At 36.4% G+C, this 23,278-nt stretch overlaps 1 protein-coding gene across 3 annotated transcripts in view; it reads left to right on the top strand.

Annotated features, from left to right (window-relative positions):
- Nucleotides 1–23,278, top strand: part of TMTC2 (transmembrane O-mannosyltransferase targeting cadherins 2) — a 413,884-nt gene that overhangs the window by 351,465 nt on the left and 39,141 nt on the right. Inside the window, exons 10-11 of one of the 3 annotated variants that reach the window (XM_070409633.1) lie at nucleotides 363–477; nucleotides 14,512–14,575. In XM_070409633.1, coding sequence (XP_070265734.1) covers nucleotides 363–477; nucleotides 14,512–14,575 — 179 coding nt within the window. Of the gene's footprint in view, nucleotides 1–362; nucleotides 478–1,434; nucleotides 1,770–14,511; nucleotides 14,576–23,278 lie in introns of those variants that run through there. The other 2 variants (XM_070409634.1, XM_070409635.1) reach the window with 2 other exon arrangements.

Genomic DNA, 23,278 nt, shown 5'->3' with positions numbered 1-23,278 from the left:
ATTCTTCCCATTAGACTTTAAAAAATTGTTTTCTTTTTACATTTTTACATAACATGGTATGTCTTTTATATTATTATTTATAACATATCTTTTATTCATTTTATTTCTTCAACAGTCTGTACAGGATTTTATTTTAAGAAAAAATTGTTAATGTAGAAGATAGATGCATTGCAGTGTTCTGCAATGCAAAGAAAGGCCTGTTAAATATGAGTACATATGAGCATTTATGTATACGGCACATGTAATTCTTAGCTTTATGTCACCTTAATCACTGCTTTTATACTTTTCTCTATAGCAGCTTTATTTATTTCAAAGGATCATTGTTTTCTAAGTTGGAGCTCTTCTGCTTTCCTACTTTACAGGTCAGTTTCTTCTGGAAGAAGCTCGCCTGTTAGAAGCAGCCGAGATGGCAAAAAAAGCAGCAGAACTGGACAGCACAGAGTTTGATGTGGTCTTCAATGCTGCCCACATGCTCAGGTTAGTTTTTGCTACTGTACCTTAAAAGACCAGCACTGTGGCTTTGGGAACCCTGTTAATTCTACTAATTCCCCACCATACTACCTCATTCCACATCCATAAATGGGATTATTCTGCTTAGCCATGTTAAAATCAGGACTATTTTTTTTCACTCTAGTTTATGTGTACATTTTGTAGGACATACGAGTTTTCAGGATTCTCTAAATATTATTGAGACCCTTTCCCCCTTCCCTTCAAAAATTATTGCTCATAAAATACAAAAAGGAAATTGCACAGTTGAAATTAATAACTGTCTAATTAATTATCTCCAAAACAAAACATATGTCTATTAGTCAACTGCATCTCAATATTTGTGGGTTTTTGTTATTAATTGCACTGAATGTGCCATGTGGTTACATTGGATTATGTTTGGTGTGGAGAAGATTATAAAATACAAATATACTTAAGGCCTTTCAAATTCTCAAAATGGTCCAATAATTAAAACTGTCAGGTATGTATATCTTTAGACCTTTAGTGCTTGTATATTCAGAAAAATGATTAGGAAGACTTTTAGAATAATAGTGAAACAATTAAAAGGCAGGTCAACAATTTTTTGTTATGAATATAAAAAGCCAATGCATCCTTAAGTGGGGTTTAAGTTAAAGTAGGATGTTTTTAAGAAACTGACATAATTTATACGGTTTTTTAAAATGTTATATTTTTTTCTATTAGAAATATGGATACGTCTTTTGCCATACTCTTACCTGAATTTCACTCTATTAAATCATCTAAATGCTTCACTAGGTGACATTTATACTATTGGCTCAATGTATAACGTCTAGAGATAGGTTTGTAATTATGTAGATTACTCTTACAAGGGAAGACAAATAACAGGAGAATTGGTTCACATTTGTATGGTTTTAAAACATGAACTTTCAAGAAAAAGTAGAAGAACTATTTTTTACTTTTTATTTTGAGATCATTGTAGGTGTGTATGCAGCTATAAGAAATAACACAGAAAGGTCCCCTGTACCGTGTAGAACTACCCTGTAATATCAAAATCAAGATATTGACATTGGGAGGAGAGACCAAGATGGCGGCGTAGGTAAACACCGGAGACCGCTGCCGCAAACAACCATTTCAAAAATACAACTAAAAGACTGAACGGACATCACCCAGAACCACAGGAAGGCTGGCTGAAGAGAGACTCTACAACTAGAAGGAAAGAGAACAGCAAATCGAGGCTCAGAGGCGGCGCAGTGTGGAAAATACAAAGGTACCGAGGTGCGCGCGCAAAGCGGGCTGGTGGCTGAGGACGCGGTTGTCGTTTTCTGTCGGGAGTGAGTCTCAGACTCTGGGCTCCAGATCCGGGCGAGTCTCTAGGGACCCAGACTCAAACGGGAGAAGCGGGATTATCCGGCATCAGTTGGAACCTGAGGGCAGCTTTCTCTCTGAGGTTTGCAGTGGCTGCCGGGGTTCTGAGAAGCAGAGCCTCTGGGAACGGGACTGAGCGTGGCCATAACTGCTCCCTCCGCCCGCCCTGTTGATCCCGCCCCGCCCAAAGCCTGCGCACAGCCATTTGCCGATCGCCTCAGGCAAAGGCTGGATTAGCGCCTCCCCAGAAGGCAGACGTTTTCCATACAGCTGATTCCTATAGCCAGTCGGCCTGGGGGTCAAATCCCTCTAGTGTTAACTACAACAATTAAGGCTTGGCTAGAACAAGACTGCGCACAGAGACCACAAGGGGGTGCACCAAGAAAGCATAAAAGATGCGGAGACAAAAAAAACATGACAGAAATGGAGGATATGGAGCTAAGAATCGCAATTTTGAGGGCTTGCCATAAATTTGTGCAGAGCCTCACGAAAACTAATGAGACCCTCGATGCTACGATAAAGAAATTAGAAAGTAAGCATACACGGACTGAAATAAAGAATATTATACCCAATAGCAGACCAGAGGAGTACAATAATCAAACCAAAGATTCGACAAAAAACACCCAATTGGAAAAGCAAAATGAAAAAAGAATCCGAAAGTGTGAAGATAGTGTAAGGAGCCTCTGGGACAGCTTTAAGCGGTCTAATATCAGAGTCATTGGAGTGCCAGAAGATGAGAGACAGCAAGATATTGAAAACCTATTTCAAGAAATAATGGCAGAAAACTTCCCCCACCTGGTGAAAGAAATGGACTTACAGGTCCAAGAAGCGCAGAGAACCCCAAACAAAAGGAATCCAAAGAGGACCACACCAAGACACATCATCATTAAAATGCCAAGAGCAAAAGACAAAGAGAAAATCTTAAAAGCAGCAAGAGAAAGAGGCTCAATTACCTACAAGGGAATACCCATACAACTGTCAGCTGATTTCTCAACAGAAACTTTGCAGGCCAGAAGGGAATGGCAAGAAATATTCAAAGTGCTGAATACCAAGAACCTACAACCAAGATTACTTTATCCAGCAAAGCTATCATTCAGAATTGAAGGTCAGATAAAGAGCTTCACAGATAAGGAAAAGCTAAAGGAGTTCATCACCGCCAAACCAGTATTATATGAAATGCTGAAAGGTATCCTTTAAGAAGAGGAAGAAGAAGAAAAAGGTAAAGATACAAATTATGAACAACAAACATGCATCTATCAACAAATGAATCTAAGAATCAAGTGAATAAATAACCTGATGTACAGAATGAACTGGTGATTATAATAGAATCAGGGACATAGAAAGGGAATAGACTGACTATTCTTGGGGGAAAAAGGGGTGTGGGAGATGCGGGAAGTGACTGGACAAAAATCATGCACCTATGGATGAACACAGTGGGTGGGGAGTGAGGGTGGAGGGTGGGGTGGGAGCTGGAAGGAGGGGAGTTATGGGGGGAAAAAAGAGGAACAAATGTAATAATCTGAACAATAAAGATTTAATTTAAAAAAAAAAAAAGATATTGACATTGATACAATCCACTGGTATAATTATGATCTCCCAGTTTTACTTGTACCTGTGTGTGTGTGTGTGTGTGTGTGTTTAGTTTGATGCATTTTTATCACATGTATAGCTTTTGTAGCCATCACCACAGAAAATACAGACTGTTTTCATCATCACAAGCATTCCTTGTGTTGTCCTTTTATAACAACAGTGCACAAATTTGTGCACAGGTGGGGTCGCTTGGCCTGCCCAGTGAACGGGGCCTGCTGGTTTCGGGGGAGAGACTGCGGGAGGTTGGCCAGCCATGGGAGGTTGGCTGTGGGAGTGCACTGACCACCAGGGGCAGCGCCAGCATTGAGCATCTGCCCCCTGGTGGTCAGTGTGCATCATAGGTACCAGCCAGTCCACAGGTCTTTCAGTCTTAATGGTCGCTTAGGCTTTTATATATATAGATATTTCTACCTGTCCCCCAGGAACCAATATTTAAATCAAATTTTATAGGTTACTTTGGAGTTATAATTTGAGATTGTTATGATAACTGTAACTCAGTGGCTTCCTACTTGGATTTTTTTGTTTTAAATAAGAAATTCAAAGTCTCTTTAAAAGGAAAGAGTGTACTATGAGTTTTCTTTTTGAATGCCCTTACTCTACATCAATATTTAACATTCCTAAAGCTGACATCTACAAAGAGATATCAGGATTCCATTGACTATTGCTATATTTATAAAATAAACTGTTGCTAATTTGCAAGAACCTTCAATGGAAAAATAATTTGTTAAAGACACCTTAATTTGCATGACAAGATTAGGTACTGCATGAGGGGGACCTTTTTGTTCTTCATGAATAAAGCACTATGCTTTTAGTCACACAAAAAATTGTAAAGATAGGAATGCAAGTTTCTACAGGCTAATTCATCTTAATCATAATAGATACTTTCATGAATAAGGCCTTTTGCTACATATTAAATCAGTTTCAGGAATTCAAGGTCTACCAATGGAAACCCATTATAAGGATATTACAAAACATGTCCTTGTTAAATATATTACTTGTAACTTTTCCTTAGTTACCATAGTGCTAGAAACCAATGGAAAGTTTTTGTTATACTTGGGCAATGTAGGAATATTTATGATTTCTTTTTCAGAACCTCTCTCCAACTTTTTGCATTCTGCATTCCTCAATAAGTTGTAGCCAATCAGCACCTCTCAATATGTATTGATTGCAAGTATGACCACAGCAGCCTGGCCATATTCTTCTACTTAACTTAGTGGCACTCCCCAAAAATATTTTCACTTAGCTTTTCTGTTTTTTGATTCAGTCAAATTCAACTATTTCTTGAGTGCTTCCTGTCCAACCTCTTATTATAATCAAGAACATTTAGGACGTGGTTTGCTGAAAGAAGTAAGAACACTTATTGGTATTTCCCCCTGAATTCAGCCTTATTAAAATTGTTAGCTATTAAGATTTTGCCTATTTAGTGTAACATATAGCAATTCCCCTGCAGATGCAAAATTGTTATAAGTTGAGTTTGATATAAATTCTTCTACCAAGAGCTCTGTTCTTTTCCAAGATATTTAGGAGACAAAATTGGCAAAATGTGGTGACCAATTGGGTATGAGGGAAAGGACAGATGACTTCCTGGTTATGTCTTGGTTAGCTGGATTAATGGTTGACCTGACATTCAAAATCAGCAATTTAGAAAATTTATAGTTCAAGATATGGTTTGAGGACGCTCATTTAATTTTCCTTTGCTTGGCTAATTCCCAATAAAATAACCCAAATAATCTATTAATGAGGAAAAAAATTGCTCATCCCAAATGCAAAACACAATTATTCTGTACAGATGAGATGAGGTTGGAAGAGAAGAGAGGGCCTGGGGCCACCCATCAAGGGGGAAATCTTTATCTTATGGGACCGTCAAGGGACTTGAAACTTGAGAAATTTGTAACAGACCCATTTCAACTCTCAGTAATGGATAATAGTCTTTCTCTGTAGGATAAGCACATAGAAAGTTCTGAAGGACATGATTTCAATTTGGCAGTCCAGATAAGATGACATATCAGATGTATCCAAGTAAAAGGCCCTCACCGAAGCAGTGAGATTTATATTAAAAACATAAGAACCACTTAGAACATCTATTATTCATGATAGCAAGATGAGTCGCAAGAACACTTTGTGGTGTGGAAGTATTAGTGCTCTTTACCCAACATGTTTGGCCTTCTACCTTTGACAAATACAATAGGATTACACTTGGCTGCCGTTTTCAACATTGAAGACCTCCATGAGTCTTATTTTGGTCATTGAATGTGTGTGAACATGATGTAAGAGTCAGTGCTTTCCCCTTTTTCTGACTTGGAAATTGTGAAATGGTCATAGGGAGACAACCTCCCTTCTCACCTGCTTTAGAATGAGAAATAAACTTGGTTATCTTAATTTATGGAGATTTGGGATGTGTTTATTAACTACAGTATAATCTAACCTATCCTAACTGATACAGTGTTACCTATGAAAATAAAATTAGTAGTTGGAAAGAGGAACAATACAGCATCAGGAAAGATGGCTAAGAGATTAATAGGATCTCCAAATTTATGACTGCAGTGGAGGCAAGGTACAGCTATTTGACTGATAATTTAAATAGAAGCATTTTCCAAGAAATTGATGGAAAATACTAAAGAAATGAAAGTGACAACTGAAAGAATAAAAGATTAGAGGATAGGTTGAGAACACCATGCGCATTCATAATTGTATATGTTTCCCTAATTATAGTGTACAGGTATGCATATATAGTTATACACATTTATATATAGTATATACATAGTATGTATGTAGTATTGCTATATAGTTTTATTAGCTGTATATATTAATATGTATATATAATTAAATTTATATATTTATATATAAATTTACATATGCACATATTTTGTATATGTAAATAGAACATTTCCAAAGAAGAGCATAGAGCAGATAAGCAATTATCAACAAATAGAGAAAATTTCTAAGAGAGGATGAAGGCCTTCAATCATCATATTGAAAGCAAAATTAATGAAAATACATCTGTACTTAAACTTGTCTTTATGTATGGGTCATGGTTTTTGTTGCAAACTAAAGAATTCACTCTTGCCAGTAATAAATACTCTTATTAAAGAGTATTCTATAGCCCAAAAACTCTCTCATAGGCATTGAGAATGATCTACTCAGTCAGACATAGTCAACCACGTTGCTTTCTCTGGGGCTGAGCAGCTTTACAGTCCAGGGCTCTGCCACCATCACCCACAAGGAACCTCGCAGAGTGAGTGCCCCATTCATTAAAAAATGATTCTCCTGAGCGAAGCTCCTTCCCCATTATGCTTGCTTCCTGCTTCCATTCTCTTGAGGTTGCTTCTGACTGGTGGAACCTGAGTTATGTGCTGGAACCTTGGCTTGAAGAAAGTGGGAAGGTGAGGGGATTTCTAGCTTCTGTGTTGCTTGGGAAGGTGGGATCCACATTGTGCCTCATTACCCAACATATTTATAGGGAGGGTGATCACAGATGTTGAGTGGCCTCACATAATGAGTGTTGACTATACTTGTTGACATTTTTAGTACTTCAAATAAAATGGAAAAAGTGCTGGATGCTTCCAGATGAGAGCATTATAAAAAGCAGATTGCTTATCATCAAAGGAAAATATCAAAGGAATTTAAAATGCTAGAACTCAGTAGAGTTTTATGTCTATAGAGTTGTGAGAGAAAAGTATTGAATCAATTATTCCATTAGAAGCATTTTGTATGAATGGATTGATTCAGCATTTCCCAGAACTGGAAGCTAGAAAGAGCACAAAGATATTTGATAACTGAGAGGAAATCTAGAGGCACTAAAAACTTTACCTGATTCACAGCATTCCTGGGCTCTGGTGGAAAGTTATTTTTTATCCTTATTTGTTTACTTGCTTTTAATCTACCTACAGAGTAAGGGAAGAACAAAAGTAGCATTTATTAAAATATCTCCTTTCTGCCTGACACCATATTTTGCATTTATATCTGACAAGTTATAATTCCACATATGTAAAGTGGGCAATAATATTCTCATTTTACAGATGAAGATACTGAGGCTCCAAGAGAGTCGGCATTTCCCATAGTTGGTAAAGCTGGGATGCAAACTTCGTGCACTCGGACGGAGTGTAATGCTGACTTCTTGTGTCCCTTTGGTTTTCTCCTGTCTTTATAACTGGGTGACTGACTAGAAGCTGTGCTTCTCGAATTTATTAATGGAGAAAGGATCTATCGAGAATAGCAGGTTATGAGCTGTGTATAAATCCTAAATAGTAAGATCCTCCCAATATTTTTAAATCCTAAATAGCAAGATCCTCCCATTATTTCTTTATGATAAATTTTAGAAAATAGGTTTATAGACATAGAAGAGAGAGCTCCAAGATTTTACTCTCAAAGGGATATTAAGCTTTAAGAAATATCATCATGATGTAGAGTCGGACAGAGGACGCACAGCTGAGATAAGTGTGCACATACCTTTTTTCCAGGCCTACCGGCCCAAGTCATCACCTCTCCCTGAGGTAGGAAGAAGAGCAAAACTGCACTGCCCCACCTGACTCCCATTATTGCCATAATTTCTAGTGAGCAGAGTAAATGTATGACAAGGAATCATCTTTCCATTTCCATACTCAAATAATACACTCTTATGTAATTAATTATATTCAAATATAAAATTAAAATATACTAATTTCTGAATACATTTCGCAGAAAGTGACATAAAATTGAAATTTCTTCAGTGAGAAAGGAATTAAATCAGATCCTTTTGTCAAAGGAGATTGAGAGTGTGTGTGGAGTGTGTGGGGGTTGGGGAAGCTGTTGGAAATATATACAACTCCAAGGCCCTCCAAAACTACCAAAGACCTCTTGAGCAGTCATTGGGTGTTCCAGTTTTAAACTGTACTTCACTGCCAACTTTTGGGAAAGAGGGGCTTATTTCAACTAGGTTGAAAAGGGTTGTAAGGTTTTTAAAGCAAAGAGTGGCAGTTGCGATTGAAGGTGCGTATCATTTAATTAACCCAGTGCCTCTCCTGCATTAATGTGCATGTGAATCACCTAGGGATCTTGTTAAGATGCACATTCTGATTTGGTATGTTTGGGTGGTACCTGAGGCTTTGCCCTTCTAAGAAGTTCTAGGTGATGCTTATGATGTTGGTTCTTGGACCACCCCTATATGTAAGTTCTATCTTGGCTTTCTTCTTTTCACTCCTCCTAACTCCTTCTCCCCATCATTACATCTTGAATATAAGCAGTAATTTACTATATATGAATATTATATTTGACATTGCCAATACATATTTCCTCCCTTTTATTTTTCAGTATATTTTGTTATGTAATCTTTCTAATATAGGCTTAACCTGCTCTTAGGAGCCTTAAAATATTTGAGGCCATGGAAGAATGAGCTCAAATGTTCATGAGGCATCAAGAAACATCTAACTCAGAGGAATCTTTTGTCAGTTTTACCATCAGCAAAGTTTTTTCCTCTATACCATGGTAATTGCTACATTTCTGCTTTACCTCTCCGTCATTTATGTTTAGAACTGAGACAGATACCTACAGGTTATAAAGCCATTTTTGATGTCTTGACTGAGGAGAATTTTCATTTAAGAAGGCTTGGTGGTCATAAACAACATATTCTGAGTTTTGTTACAAAGATCTTTTCTGCTCCACTGTTTGTATATACGTGTGACTCTGGTTTTGCTATTTTAAGATTTCCCGTACATTTTTATGTCCTCGTTCATTTCAGTTCTATTTCTAGTTCTACTGTACAAGTTATCAACGAGAATTAAAATTTAGTGCTTCTCTGGGTAAGTTAAAGCTAAATGTCAGGTTAGCAGTTGGCAAGAACCCAGGAAACCTCAGCTACTGTTTCATTCTACTTTCATGATATAGGAACAAACTGCTGTCTAGTAAAAAAATGCTCATAAGTTACCCTTGAAAATAATTACAAAGACTTTAATAAAATATTCTTTTGTATGAGTCATACAGTGGTTATTAAATACATTAAATGATTTTTAATTCAAATTTAATAATTCACAACTATTAATAACTGTAGTTAAAGAGAGTCTTCTCAATGCAACTAGAGTTTTTATTTTTTATATTTCAAGGAAGTAATTTTAAATTTAGCAAGCTTTAATTTTATAATTCTCATGAAATACATAAAAATGTAGGTAATTGTAAGTGATTCTTTTAATCAGATTTTCCTAAAACATTTCACAGGGTATATTAAGTTGCTGTTTCATAACATAACTGATTCCAAAATTTCTTTTATACATCTCTACTTGTAAGAATATTGGACCATAAACCTATGTTCTAAAAAATAATTTTCTATTATGAAATAACACCAGAGAGGGGAATTAGATATATGAATTATATTTCTATATTTTTAACAGATGTAAGTTTTATAGTTCCACGTGCAAAAATGGAATTCTATAATAATCAGAAATAGTATTTGTTTGTGAATTTTGTTACCATATGTTTTCACTCTGAGGCTACTTTTTCACTGATGGCAGAAAAACTGAATCTAAAGACTTTTAAAATATAATCAGCTCAATCCAGTGAATTGGGGGGGCGGGAGTTGGTTCAAGGTTCATTATTTACTTCATAGCCCAATTTACAAAAACCATCTAGGGCTTTTTTACTTCCTTACCTCTCCTGGCCCTGAGAGATCACATATAGTGTGAAAAGGGGGAGGGCCTTATATATGCGATTTGGCAAGTGTTGGAAATAAGAAAGAAGCCTCCATTTGAGGTTGTTGTTGGCATAATGATTACATCCTTATTCTGTACATATGGGACATAATGTTGACGCTTAAGGTGGCATGTTAGATAGGGATAGTCACTCATCTGGACCCAGTGTAGCTTCTGGGTACAAGTGATTTTTCTTACAATCTAATCATTTACTTTGAAATGCGTTATGGCTAGCACATAAGGTTGTCTACATCTGGCGTAGGAGATCTCTTGGCAAAGCTAACTGCTTTCCCCTTTACCCACCTTCTGAGTCTTCTACTTGGACATATAGGAAATTTATGGTTTCCCTCTTTATTTAAATGAGACTTCCCCCCCCCCCCCCCCCGCCCCCCGACCACCACCACCAAAAAAAAAAAAAAAAGGAGGGGAGGTCTGGTAGTAAGAAAGTGAGCACTCAGCATTGTTCTTGTGTTTCCTTCTTCCCTATTTCTTTGTTTTTATCCTGAGTTCTTACTCTTCCCTGTTTTGGGGAGAAGGTGAGGACCATGGGGCAAAAGAGAATAGTACATTTCACTCTGTTCTTAAAACTGTACTCTGCTCAATTTGGTCTGGTGAGGTTCACTTCTCTCAATTCGGGAGATGGAGTTAGGCAGGAAGTAAAACCTGAGACTGCAAATGTTCTCCATATTCTTCCATTTCCTTTTTTAAAAAATATGTTTTTATTGATTTTTTTTAGAGAGAGGAAGGGAGAGGGGGGAAAGAAAAACATGAATGAGAGAGAGAAACATTGATAAATTGCCTCCCGATCGGGAATCAAATCAGTAACCTTTTGGTAGACGGGATGATGCTCAACCAACTGAACCATACCAGCCAGAGCTATTCTCCCCTTTTTAAATCTCATCTCTTACATTTAAGTTATGGGTTTTAAACATAATAATAAAAAAGCATGTTTTTTTTTTCCTTTCTTAGTGTTTGATGTAGGAGTTGTCGTGGTCATCTGCCACCGAACAATATACCACATATTATTGTGCTACATCTTGGTGTGTATAAAGATACCAGCATGTTTTTGTGGTTCAGACATTAAGTATGGAGGCCTTGACTCCCATCTAGCTCAACCACCTACCCCTGTATAAGCTGAGGAAAATCATCATCTTCTCTAAGCCTCGTTTTAATAACCTGTAATAGAAATGACACCTAAGTAGCAACTTTAGAAATTTTCTGTTCCAGGAAAGAAATAGTAAAGAAAGAAATGCTATTGTTATCCAGGAAGAGTATATTGTATCACCTTTGATTAAATACTTTGATCCCAGTAGTCCTGAAATCACTCTCTAAAAATCCAGTGGGTGAGGTTCTCTATAATTAGGAGTCCTTAGGATCCTCTAAGCAACTGGCAGAATAGTTCTAATTTCCTCAGTTTTCAAATGTTGATTAACGATTCTGTCATCTTTGCAATTGAGTTTTAAGCACTTCTAGGATACTTGTTGTATGAAATAGAGCTTACACTATAAAGTGGACCTTAGACAGTTCCTCATGAGTTCTCTTGTCCAGAGAATGAAACAGATATAAATGCACATTTATAGAACTGACATACTCTTTTCCCTATGGTTTGCCATGTGTTGTCATAAATGCCTACTGACTAGTAGTCAATGAAGACCATTTAATATTAGAAGTCCTAGAGTAAAAATTAATTTTCAGTTATATGACAAACCTAATAAATTCTACTTTTTTTCTATTTCATTGGCATATCATCAATTTTACTTCTTGCTTAAGAAACTAAGTCTTCTAAATGAAGTCTTCTAAAGTAATGTCCTTTGGGAATTAAACCACTGAAGACAATAAAGACTTTAAAAAGGAGTAAGAATATTTTGGGGGAGGGAAACTTTTTTTTTACTTACATTGATTATTGTTTTAAAGGCATTTCATCTTGTGAGTTTCTCAGTTTCTCCTTTGATCCTTATCTACCTCATGAATTTGAATGTTCATAAATGAATATAATTGGTAGCTATGCCTTCTATGTTAAACATATACGGGGTTGATTTTTCTTCAAAGTAAATTACTTCTTTGTAGTATTAAGTTACTCTAATTTCCTACCTCCATGCCTTTTATTTTCCCCTTGAGAAAACCCTTCCAGGGCATGACCTAATGAATTCTGGTTCAGATTTCCAAATGAATCTGAACCAAAGTGATTCTATAAGTCAGTGGAGGGAACCTTCATTAAATACCCTAGTGAGGGAAATTTTAGTCTTTCATACTAGAATAAAGTACTTTTCTTGACATATTGAAATTGAACTTCAACGTTTATGAGACTATAAATTGCAACAGCACGTTGTAACATGTCATGAGTCCAGTAGAGCCTTAGGTCAAGGGTTTTTACTTTCTCTATAACCCCATTAAAAATAGCAGTGTTTCTAATTATTTCTCCTTTAAAAATTAGAAAAGTATGTCTTTCTCTCCAGAGACATGTTATCTTCAGTTATTTCTATAATTTATATGGTTGCATGGGGTATGTCTTTATAGTTTTTATTTGGCTTGACCAAAGTGCAAATTCAATTTTATAGGTGTGACTAGTTAGCCTTCTCTTTTAAAACCTGAATGTGGTTTTGTAATTGAGAAAGTTAATGTTTGCTTCTCCTCTTTATTCCTGACTCTGCCATCTTCTTATCTCAAGGGCTTCTTAACATCACAATTTCAAGAGAACACTACTGCATTTACTAGTAACTGTAGGACCAGAATCCATTTATACTACTGTGTTCACATTGTAGTTGGAGTTGGTCATCTGAAGTTGAATTGATATTTTTCTATAGCACTTCTTTTGCATCCCTCAAATATGGTCACCAGATTACAACACAGCCTGCAAGAGCTTCTAGCTCTTACAATCTATCGTCTTTGAAGGTTTTCTGAAGTAACATGACATGATCAAAAACATACTGTTTTGATGGCTAATTGGCTGGGCTTCCTCAGGATGCCAGCATTTTATTTATTCTGCTAACCACATGGCTGAATGTAGGGGGTTTGCTGTGAATTGTAAGACTAGACAATGCATAAACATGTATAAAATTCAGTGTGTGTGTCTTATTTGTAGAAGTCAACTGTGCCACTCATGGTATTTGTTAGTAATAAAGAGAAACTGACTCTAGCAATCTGAAGGCTGTGGGAACTACTGAATTCAACATGGGCTGAAAAACATAGTATGAGGAAACAAGGTAGCCCCAGAGATCAAGATTCAGGATATCCAAAAGCAATTCTTTACCGAAAGAGTCTAATGAGGACATAGCCCCATGGCTTCCACCATTGTCAGTGAGCTCTAGCCATCCCTTCATCTTTCTGTCACTCACTCAGAAATGAAAGCCTTCCAAACAAGAACATCCAGCTAGCTGAGGCTGTGTCATATGCCCAGCCTGGTGGCCTAAGACCATAGAGAGAGAGAAGCTGGCATTTTTTTTCCTGTAGGCTACATACAGTGGAAGGTTTTCCTCCTAAATTGGAAAGAAAGTGGCTTTGTAAATAGATACAGGATTTTAAAAAAAGAACAACAACTTGCAAATATTCACTATTTTTATAAAACAAGCAACTCATGATTAAGTTTGACAATTTATTTTTAAAAATTAAGATTTTTTCTGGGACATCATGTTGAAGCTAAAGAATCCCACCTCTGTAGTATATTATTTGGGTTAGCTTGGGAAACAAAAATAACATTTCTAATTCCTAATTACAAATTTGAAATAATAATATTGACTGTGTTGAGATACTATTTATAATGCCTTAAAGACAATGACAAGTACATTTCATGCATTTATTTTTTGTTGTTGTTAATCCTCACCCAACACAGTGAAAGGGAGGGGGAGAGACAGAGAAAGAGAGAGAAACATCAAAGTGAGAGAGACACATTGATTGGTTGCCTCTTGCACTCACCCTGACCAGGGCCAGGGATTGAGCTTGCAGTCGAGGTACATGCCCTTGACTGGAATTGAACCCAAGACCATTCACACATTGTATGCGGGAAACGTATTTATACGTTTTACGTTGACTGTAAGTAGTAGAGCGCGGGACACGTATTAATACTTTTTTTATAGGCTAGCGGTAGAATGTGGGTAACGTATAAATACGTAAACTAAAGTTATCGTAATTTTACTGAACGTTGCCATTTGCGCAAAAAATTAGCAAAAATGGCCCGCGCCACCTGTTAGCGCGCAATAAAAACTACCCGCAAACAATGTGTTCAGTCCATGGACCAACATTCTCTCCACTGAGCCAACCAGCCAGGGCCATGAATTAATTTTTTAATGGCATTTTTCTGTTTAGGCAACTTATTTGATTGGTGTGATTGTAATTTTTTAGAAGTTAATATTACTTTGCTGCATGGTGATTCTGCTCACTTATCTGCAATTTTAAAATAAATTATGCAGTTTGATTTTTTTTTTTTCTTTAACAGACAGGCCAGCCTCAATGAAGCAGCCGAGAAGTATTATGATCTGGCAGCCAGGCTGAGGCCCAATGTAAGTACTTTCTTGATGAGAAGCATTACTTATAGGGACAGACTCACAGCATGAGATGGTTATAGACTAGATGCCTCTTGATACTGGGTTTTCTCTCTGATCCTTTATTCTGAATACCAACTAAATGGCTAATTCAACAATAAAATTTGCCAATCTCAATTTTCTTTCTTTTCCCAGAGGTACAGATTTCTATTTTCTACCTTGCATAAAGCATTATAAATTTTTATCATCATAATTCAGGTGTTAGCATTTCTAAATAACTTGCATTTGGAAGACTTTTAAAATTAGTTTTCTTTAAAGTTTATTTGTTTTGGTGTTAAATATCTAACAACTTTCGAACCTCGTAAGTATCTTTTGATTCTTACATATAGTCAAATAGGTGTGTGCCTTTTTCATATTCCACAATCCTAATTTCTAATAACTGTGCTTTTCAACTTTATCAAGTACGTTTTTATTTGAATTTTTCCCTGGGTAGTCACACTTCCATAAAGTAAGATGGATATAAATTAGGTCATTACTATTGAAATAGAGGAACCACTTATGAGAAAATAAGAGTGGGTTTTGTATTGGTCTTCTAAGCACTTTTTATTCACAGCACATCACTGAATTCCATTCCATTACTTTTATTCTCATACGCACTCCACTCTGCTCTCTGCATCACTATTTGACACTAAGACCTCTATCCTGCTCTCTGAATCTACACCATCTTCTGAGAAATGTAATTTTGTAATGAAAGTGCATGTGTGATGTGACTACAAATGAAATCCGTCTCATTTCTGTACAGTAACTCATCTATTGGGCAAACAAACATCTATAGAATGCCCGCTTTGTGATAGGATACAAAGATTTCGCACCCTAAAAGACCACACGATGTAGCAGAGAAGACTGAACATAATCAGCTAATTGCAGTACAGTGTGGTGATTCCTATAGAGAGGTACCTACAGTCCTGTGGGAGCACAAGAAGAAGCTTAATGCTTCTTGAAAGCAACCCACCCAGGAAGTAGGTTTTTTTTCAGGAGATTCAACCACATACAAACTTAGCCCTGAATCTAAAAGTCCTTTGTTTCATTAATCATGAGGTACTTTTAAGAAGTGGTGAGCTGTAACAGAAGAGAATAATTTAATGGCTGTAATGGTAGGAACGATAACAGCTAACATTTACTGAACACTTCTCATGTGTCAGACATTGTGCTAAGTCCTTCCTATGAATTCCCTCATTCATTCCTCACAACAACCCACGGGTAGTTGCTTTATCCCCGTTCTGCTGAAGCTCAGAAGACATTCATCCTCTCTCACACCCAAGAAGTAGAATCACATGGAAACCTGGGCTACTGTGTGCATAAGAGAAAGCTTGATAGAAAAATGCACTTACACTTAGAGAGGAAATGCAGGCCACAAGTCTAGGAAACCAAAATAAGAATGGTCTTCTCATATTTACTGAAGCCCTATTAAGTGCCAAGCACTATTCCAGGCACTGGATGAGCAGCAGTGAGCAAAACTGACAAGAGTCCCTGCCTGTTGGGAGCTTACAACCTAGGCTGAGGCGATGGAGCAGAAGCAGATGAGTATGGCATGTCAGACGGTGATAAGTGCTTTGGAGAAAAGTGGAGCAGGAAAAGGGAGTTAGGAGGTGCTGGGGGAGGTTTGCTAAAGGCATAGCTTTGTAAATGCCTGCGTTGGGCATCTTTATGTGGCATTTCTCAGAAAAGGGTTAAATTTGAGGACTTAAACTTACTATAACTTAATTGAAGAAAGGAATCAGGTTTTTTGCTTTTCTTGCTTTTTTCTTTATGTTCTTTACGTTGCCTAATATATTGCTCTTAATGTACATAATAAATGATGTTAAGTTTAACCTTTACTCATTGAGTATGTCACTTGAGTGTCACTTTTGTTAAGTGGTTGATCAAAAGATCTTCAGCATATTATAGTGGATTAGTGGGAAAGAGCTATCTGAGCTATTTGACCTGACCTAAAAAATTAAAGACGCTGAGGAACCCCAGATTTAAGCCTGATTTATGAGATTATTTATTTTAAATGACTAGCCAAATCATAAAATCAATATTTAATCTCCAACTCAAAGCCATTTTTTTCAGAAACTCTCAAAAGTTACTTCATAAATGTGGTACAGACTGCACTTGAAAAATGCTTTTATTCAAATGATACTTCCCTTATCTGGTAATGATAAATTATTTTATGGACTTGGAGAGAATACAAAGTTCATACTTAACAGTAAGTAAATGGTGTTACAGTCAATGGATCTACAGATGTGGTCTTCCCATATCTGTTTTAAGAATTGTGTTTTGGTTTTCTGTATGCAATCCAGGGAAGTGAGATGTCACCAAGGCAAGACTGATAAAATACAGTGCATTTTTCCTCTGAAATGAAGAGATCTACTTAAACAATAGCCATGTAATGATTTATTAGCAGTTAGCATCTGATCTAAATTAAGGTATTCATCTAACATTTCTCTTGCTCATATCTGTTTATTCACTGTGTCATAAAAGCATTGTCGTTTCTATGCTTTAACTTAATAAATTTTAGTTGCCTGCTTATATAACATAACAAAACAGATCTCAATTCCCATTCCACATTTAAGTAGTTTCACTATCTCCTCTATTTTTGTTGTCTACATGATAATCTACTCTTACTCTTATTTTTCATAAAGCATTTCTTTCCACTGTTTAAAAGTCCAACTACAACATCAGTAGTTGTATGTGGGGTCTCTGTGGCTGTTTTAGCCATGCTCATGTCAGATTATGATTATACAAAGTAAACTACGTGGCTGTAATCCTTGTGCACACCACTTATCGTCTTATTGAAAAGATTGTTGGTTATCTCTGGGATATATTTCTCTCTTAATAAAATACCTATTTCATTTCTTCAGGATGTCCCATAATGAATTTATTTAATTTTTCTATTCTACAAAAGCCATATTTTTCTATAAAATTTACTTAGAAGAATTCCATTGATCAAAATCTGAAATAATAAAACAAATCTAAATTAGCAGAAACACATAATTTTAAGTTTTAGATTCTGATATTGTCTCTTCAACAGGGATACTCAATACATTGCCATTTACTGAAGTACACAGAGAAATATATTTATTATAAAAATGTCCCTCTTAAAAATTTATTTGATTTGGTGGGGGTGCTGTAAAATTAAACCTTATATTGTATTTAAATATATCTCTATAATGGGAAAACTCTTGACCAAAATAGCCATTTTGAGGTTTTTTTTTATTTTTAGTGTTGTTTTCTTTAAGAAAATTGGTCTTTCGGTAGAAGTTACTTTGAAAACACAACACTGTTCCTCTGTCTTCTCTCCCACTTATGCATATCAAAAAAATGCTGACTCTTGAGGACTAGAGGGAACATTTAAATGAAATGGTTTTGTTCTTCCTGTGGGACTCAAGCCAAATTCTGCATTAACATATGGATTTCTAAATAAAAAGAATGGAGAATTTGCACAGCACAAAGTCACCCACTTGAGTAAACTCTAGAGTTAGAAAGGAGTAATTCCTAATGACCAGGTTTATATAGCTTCTATTCTTCTAGATGTAATTGTTTTAGTCTGAATTCATGTGACTTCTTTTTTAAACTAAGTTCCAGCTTTGTGCAAGACTCTATACCAAATGCAGGAGGATTAAAAAGTTATGAAAAATTAACCCTGACCTTGAGAAATATACTATGTAATGTGGGGAGAGAGTGGAAGAGAAAACACCTGGGCAATTAATAATACTATATAGTAAGTGCTTTCTGTGGGATATAAACTAGGTACTAGAGAAATGCACAAGAGAGATATTACTTTCAGCTTGATTGATCCTAGAAGGCATAGACCATAGGTGGGAAGCTTAGAGAATCTTGAAATGACAGGATCTTTATAGGTGAAGATTTTAGCAAAAGAAGGAGAAAAGAGATTTCTGGAAGGCTGAGGCATATACATGAACAAGGAGATTGAGCTCAGAAAAGATGAGCTATGTCCAAGAAATAATAAGCAGATATGGTTTATATTGCCAACTTTGAGAGGCAGAGAGAAAGGGGCAGGGAAAACATAACTGGAAATTATGATAGAACCAAATGAAAGTCATAGTAGCATACTAAGAATTAGGAGTTTGTATTCCAGAATTGTGTTAAACAGAATGGCATAATGAAAGTGATAATTTAAGATAGCCATTTATATGATGTAATGAATACAGGGTGGGGCAAAAGTAGGTTTACAGTTGTGAGTACATGAAACAGAGTTTATTCTTGTATTATTACTTATTAATTTTTGCATTATTTTCCATATGAACAACTGACAACCTACTTTTGCCCCACCCTGAATATGGTGCATATGGGAAAGTAGAATTGAGAAATGCAGCCTTGGGAAAACCAAGTAAAAGGTCATTATAATGGCATAGGCAGAAGGCATAATAGATTCTAAAGTTTGGAAACACATTGGAATAGAAAAGATCATGCAGGGGCAATAAGCAGATTATTTGATAGGATGTGAGTAAGAAAATGAGTTGGCCCAATGCCTTGTTCTAAAATTTTGAATTTAGATAACTTGGGGGGAGGATACCCTAAATGGAAATAGGGCTGATAGAGGGGTGTGTTTATTTCAAGAAGGAATTGTTATGTTTTCACCAAGCAGATTCTGAGTGAGAGGTAGGATGTTCTAATTTTCTATGGGTGTGCCTTTCAAGTGAGCATTTTGGGGAAAGGCCACAGTTAGGGATAATGCTGTGGAAGTCATTTATAGAAAAGAGATAGTACCACAGAGGAGGATAAGGTCATGGAGGCTCTGAGCCAATGTACAGGAGAGAAGAAAGTTCATTTCAAACCCTTGGGAAATCTCTACATTTGAATGTAATGTAGGAAGACAGGAGACGATGGCAAGGCATAGAGATAATGTTGGTGAGCAATTTCCACTGCTGCTAAGGGTGATTGAGAAAGTTCATTGACTTCAGAGAATAAGACAACATTAGCTAGCTTTAAAAGTTCAGTTTTATGCAAGTGATATGGGCAGAGTTATTAAGGCCTTAAGGAAATGGGGAATTGGGAGCAGAGAGTATAAAGTTTTGCTGTGAATAAGTTTGGAGGTAAATGAAAGAGATAGGGTATAAAGAAATATTAAATATATGTATATATAAAAGATAGGTATTAGGGTGTGTATGTGTCTACATATGATATGAGATTAAAAATGTGTGCAAATAGAAAAGACGGCAAAAGAAATACTGAAGCTTTTAAAGGATCATTTACTCCCCAGGGACTGAAGAAGAAAAAGTAGACTATGAAGATACAGAAGGAAAAAGCGCAATTTAGAAATGGAGGGGACGTAAGCTTAGGTTGTAAATTACTTCTATCATCATTATTTGGTTATTGGATGATTTTGTGGCAATAGGGCAAAATTGACAACATCAAAAACCTGTGGACAGCTAGATGTGTTGAGGCTCAGTGCATGTAATATTTGATATAGGCCTGTAGTATCTATGTGTGATACATAAATGCTAGTAGAAATACATTTTTGTGAGATATGGATGACATTAAGCCATTAGCTATTGTGTCATAATTCTAAGTGAAGTTCTGAAGTCACTGGTGGGTTACTTCTGGTTTTGATTCAGCTCTCCAACTTTTGTTAGATGTTGTATTCACCCTTCATATTTCTAATATGTATAATATTTTTAAATGTTCTTCCATGTGCATCCATTATATATGAAGTAAAGAGGAATGTGTTCTGATGATTATATTATCCAGTAGAAAATTACATAAGGGTATTATATCTTATGTATATAAGGCACTTAGAACATAAATTATTTCATAGCATTATTATAAAATCAAAGCAAATGTAATCCATTTGGGCTCATTAACAATGATTATATGTCAAAAGGTCGGCATGAGAAATATGGGATTTGAAGAAATGAGCTTGCTATAAGAGAGTACAGCTGTGTTAGGAGATAGTTCACATATTCTACAATATATTACTTTCAATTTGGACTACTCTTTTTTAAAAAATATATATATTTTATTGATTTTTTTACAGAGAGGAAGGGAGAGGGATAGAGAGTTAGAAACATCGATGAGTGAGAAACATCAATCAGCTGCCTCCTGCACACCCGCTACTGGGGATGTGCCCGCAACCAAGGTATATGCCCTTGACTGGAATCGAACCTGGGACCCTTTAGTCTGCAGGTTGACGCTCTATCCACTGAGCCAAACCAGTTAGGGCTGGACTACTCTTTTTATGGAAATATATGGTGGTGGCATTATGGCTATGCAGTAGAAATAACCACTAAGACTGGAATCTGGGGGGAAAGGATAAGAATTATTTGGGTTGTTGTGATGGAAGAGAGAAAATATTGTAAGTTATATTGTTTCTGATGGGAAAGATATTTCTCAACCCTAATTACAACAAGAGACCATGAAAATAAAGTTAAGCAGGACAGATTGAGATTTGACCTTAAAAGGGATTGGGGGAGTGGGGAAATTACTGAGATTTTCATTTTGTTGGGAAAAAATGACAGGGTTACTAATAATTTGTCTGGGAAGCAGTTAAACCACATTTCTGTTGTAAATAAGGAAGAACCATATGGCCTCTTCCAAAACTTGCCACAAGTTTCTGTGATGTGGGAAAATGATATACCATGTGTCATTTGACTTTCAGACATTAATGATATATGGATCCCAGAATCACCAGATTGATTTTATGAGTAAACTGTGTTTTAAAATTTGCACATATATTTCCCACCATCACTAGTTATTTCAGTTTCAAATACATCTTTATATTTTACCATTAGAAAACAAAGTGAGGTAAGCTGAGAAACCCACAATAAATAATAGGCTTCAATCAAGAGAGAAATTGCCATTCATTTGCCCCACATTTTACCTGATTTTATTAAAAAAAGGCCCAAAGATATCATTGAAATACGACTGTTTATTCACACATACCCAAATAAAGTCAAACCCTTACTCTATTTCAGTTCATAAATAGGCTTCATCACATTGATATTATGTATATTTTTGCACACATCAGTAGAAATCAAGTACCTAATTCTTCTCATCTAGTTTCAGCAAGACAGATGCTCACTTCCCTGAGAGTTTCAGTTATGTCAGGATCCATTTTAGTCTCATCACACCCATCTCTGTCTTCAATTTCCTTTCTACTGTAGGCCTTTCCCCCAAAACTATTTAGATGTTGCTGCTCTTTTCTTCTAACAAGTTCCAAAGCCAAATTTTTGGTACATTCACTTCTCTCTGCTTACATGGTAGTTGCTTTGTATTGTATTTCTATTTTGAAAATGTTGGATAAACCAGAAAAAATGTATTTCTAAAGTGGTTACTGTTCTAATTCTGTTTATCATCTTGTGTAAGTCTTCATGCTTAGACCACTTCTTCACTAACTGTTGGTTGGGCTGCTTGTCGCCTAGACTGGGATCAGATAGTTGGGCTGAATTCAGCTGAATTTACAGTTTCTCTATCCTGGGGGTATTGATATTCATCACGATCCACAAGCAGTCGTTTTTAAACATTATTTTTTTCAAAATCTGTGTATGAATGGTGTGTGTTTTAGATTCATAACCAAAAAAGAATGGGGAGATGCGAGCCCTGGACAGGAACTCAAGTGGCTCTTGGGGATAAAGAACATCAGCTTGAGTACTTTAGGTTGTGAACCATCAAAACCTTTGGGAAATTCCACTTCATTATGTTCTCTGATTCCAAGCATATTTATTTTTACTCACATTTCTTTGTGGGGGTATCCTTTGCAGAATTTATTGCTATAATTGTTTGAATTGTGGGACCACACACTAAAATTACATTTAGTTCTTTTTCCTCCAGAGAAAGTGGATTCCTGGTCACTTGGAAAACTCAGCCGATCTAAAACACTGGCTACCTGGAAGTATCAGCTAGGGTGGACTGGGAGCTGCCACCATGGGAGAGATGACCCATCCCCCACCCCCAGTCACCACCTTCTTCAAAATCCCCTTTGGTCCTCTCCACAGCTGGCCTGCCCATTTCTGTTTCACTTGTACACATGTATATTGCTGATCCTCAGTTGGCCTATGGGGCTGTGTTTTTCTAAATACACACTGCAACATTAACGAAAAGTTGTGTTTGTGTGTACATCTTTATTCCCTCCCTCTTATAACGTTCCTGTAAAAAATCTACTTTTTCCCCCCTACCTTTCCTCTATCCCTAACTCTCATCATCTGTCCAAACCCTCATTTATAATAACAGATAAAATTATATTGTACTTTACCCTAAAGACTAGTAAAAGTTAGACAGATCCTGGGAAATTAATAAATTGCTAGATTAATTTCTTTTGAAAGTTCTATGCTCTTCTTAATGAAAAAAAAATCTGAAACTTTTTTAAATGGTAAGGAAGATTTTATTTAGGGCTATTTTGATAGGCGTCAAGAATACCGCAAGAGGGGAGATTGGGTTCCACCTAAAATGCAGCACAGACAGCTGGGGATTTATAGCCAGTTAGCAAAGGGGGTGGGGAATTTGATCAGATATCAAGAGGTGGGGGTGTGGGGTGTTCTCACTAAATTGACTTAGCAGAGTCTTTGCTGCAGCTGGGTGAGGCAGGCCTCAGACAAGCCCCAAGGATGAGGCCTCATCAAAATGATAGTTTAGAGGAGCCTGTCTCCCTTGGTGAAGGAGAGCTTTTTTCATCCTTGATGACACTATTCTCCCAGACTGGGTTGTTATAATGCTACACTT

The sequence above is a fragment of the Myotis yumanensis genome, unplaced genomic scaffold (assembly GCF_028538775.1).
Source record: "Myotis yumanensis isolate MYYU_CA2020_CCGP unplaced genomic scaffold, mMyoYum1.0.hap1 SCAF_3, whole genome shotgun sequence".
Taxonomy (NCBI): Eukaryota; Metazoa; Chordata; class Mammalia; order Chiroptera; family Vespertilionidae; genus Myotis; species Myotis yumanensis.
This window is presented reverse-complemented; position numbering and strand designations above follow the sequence as displayed.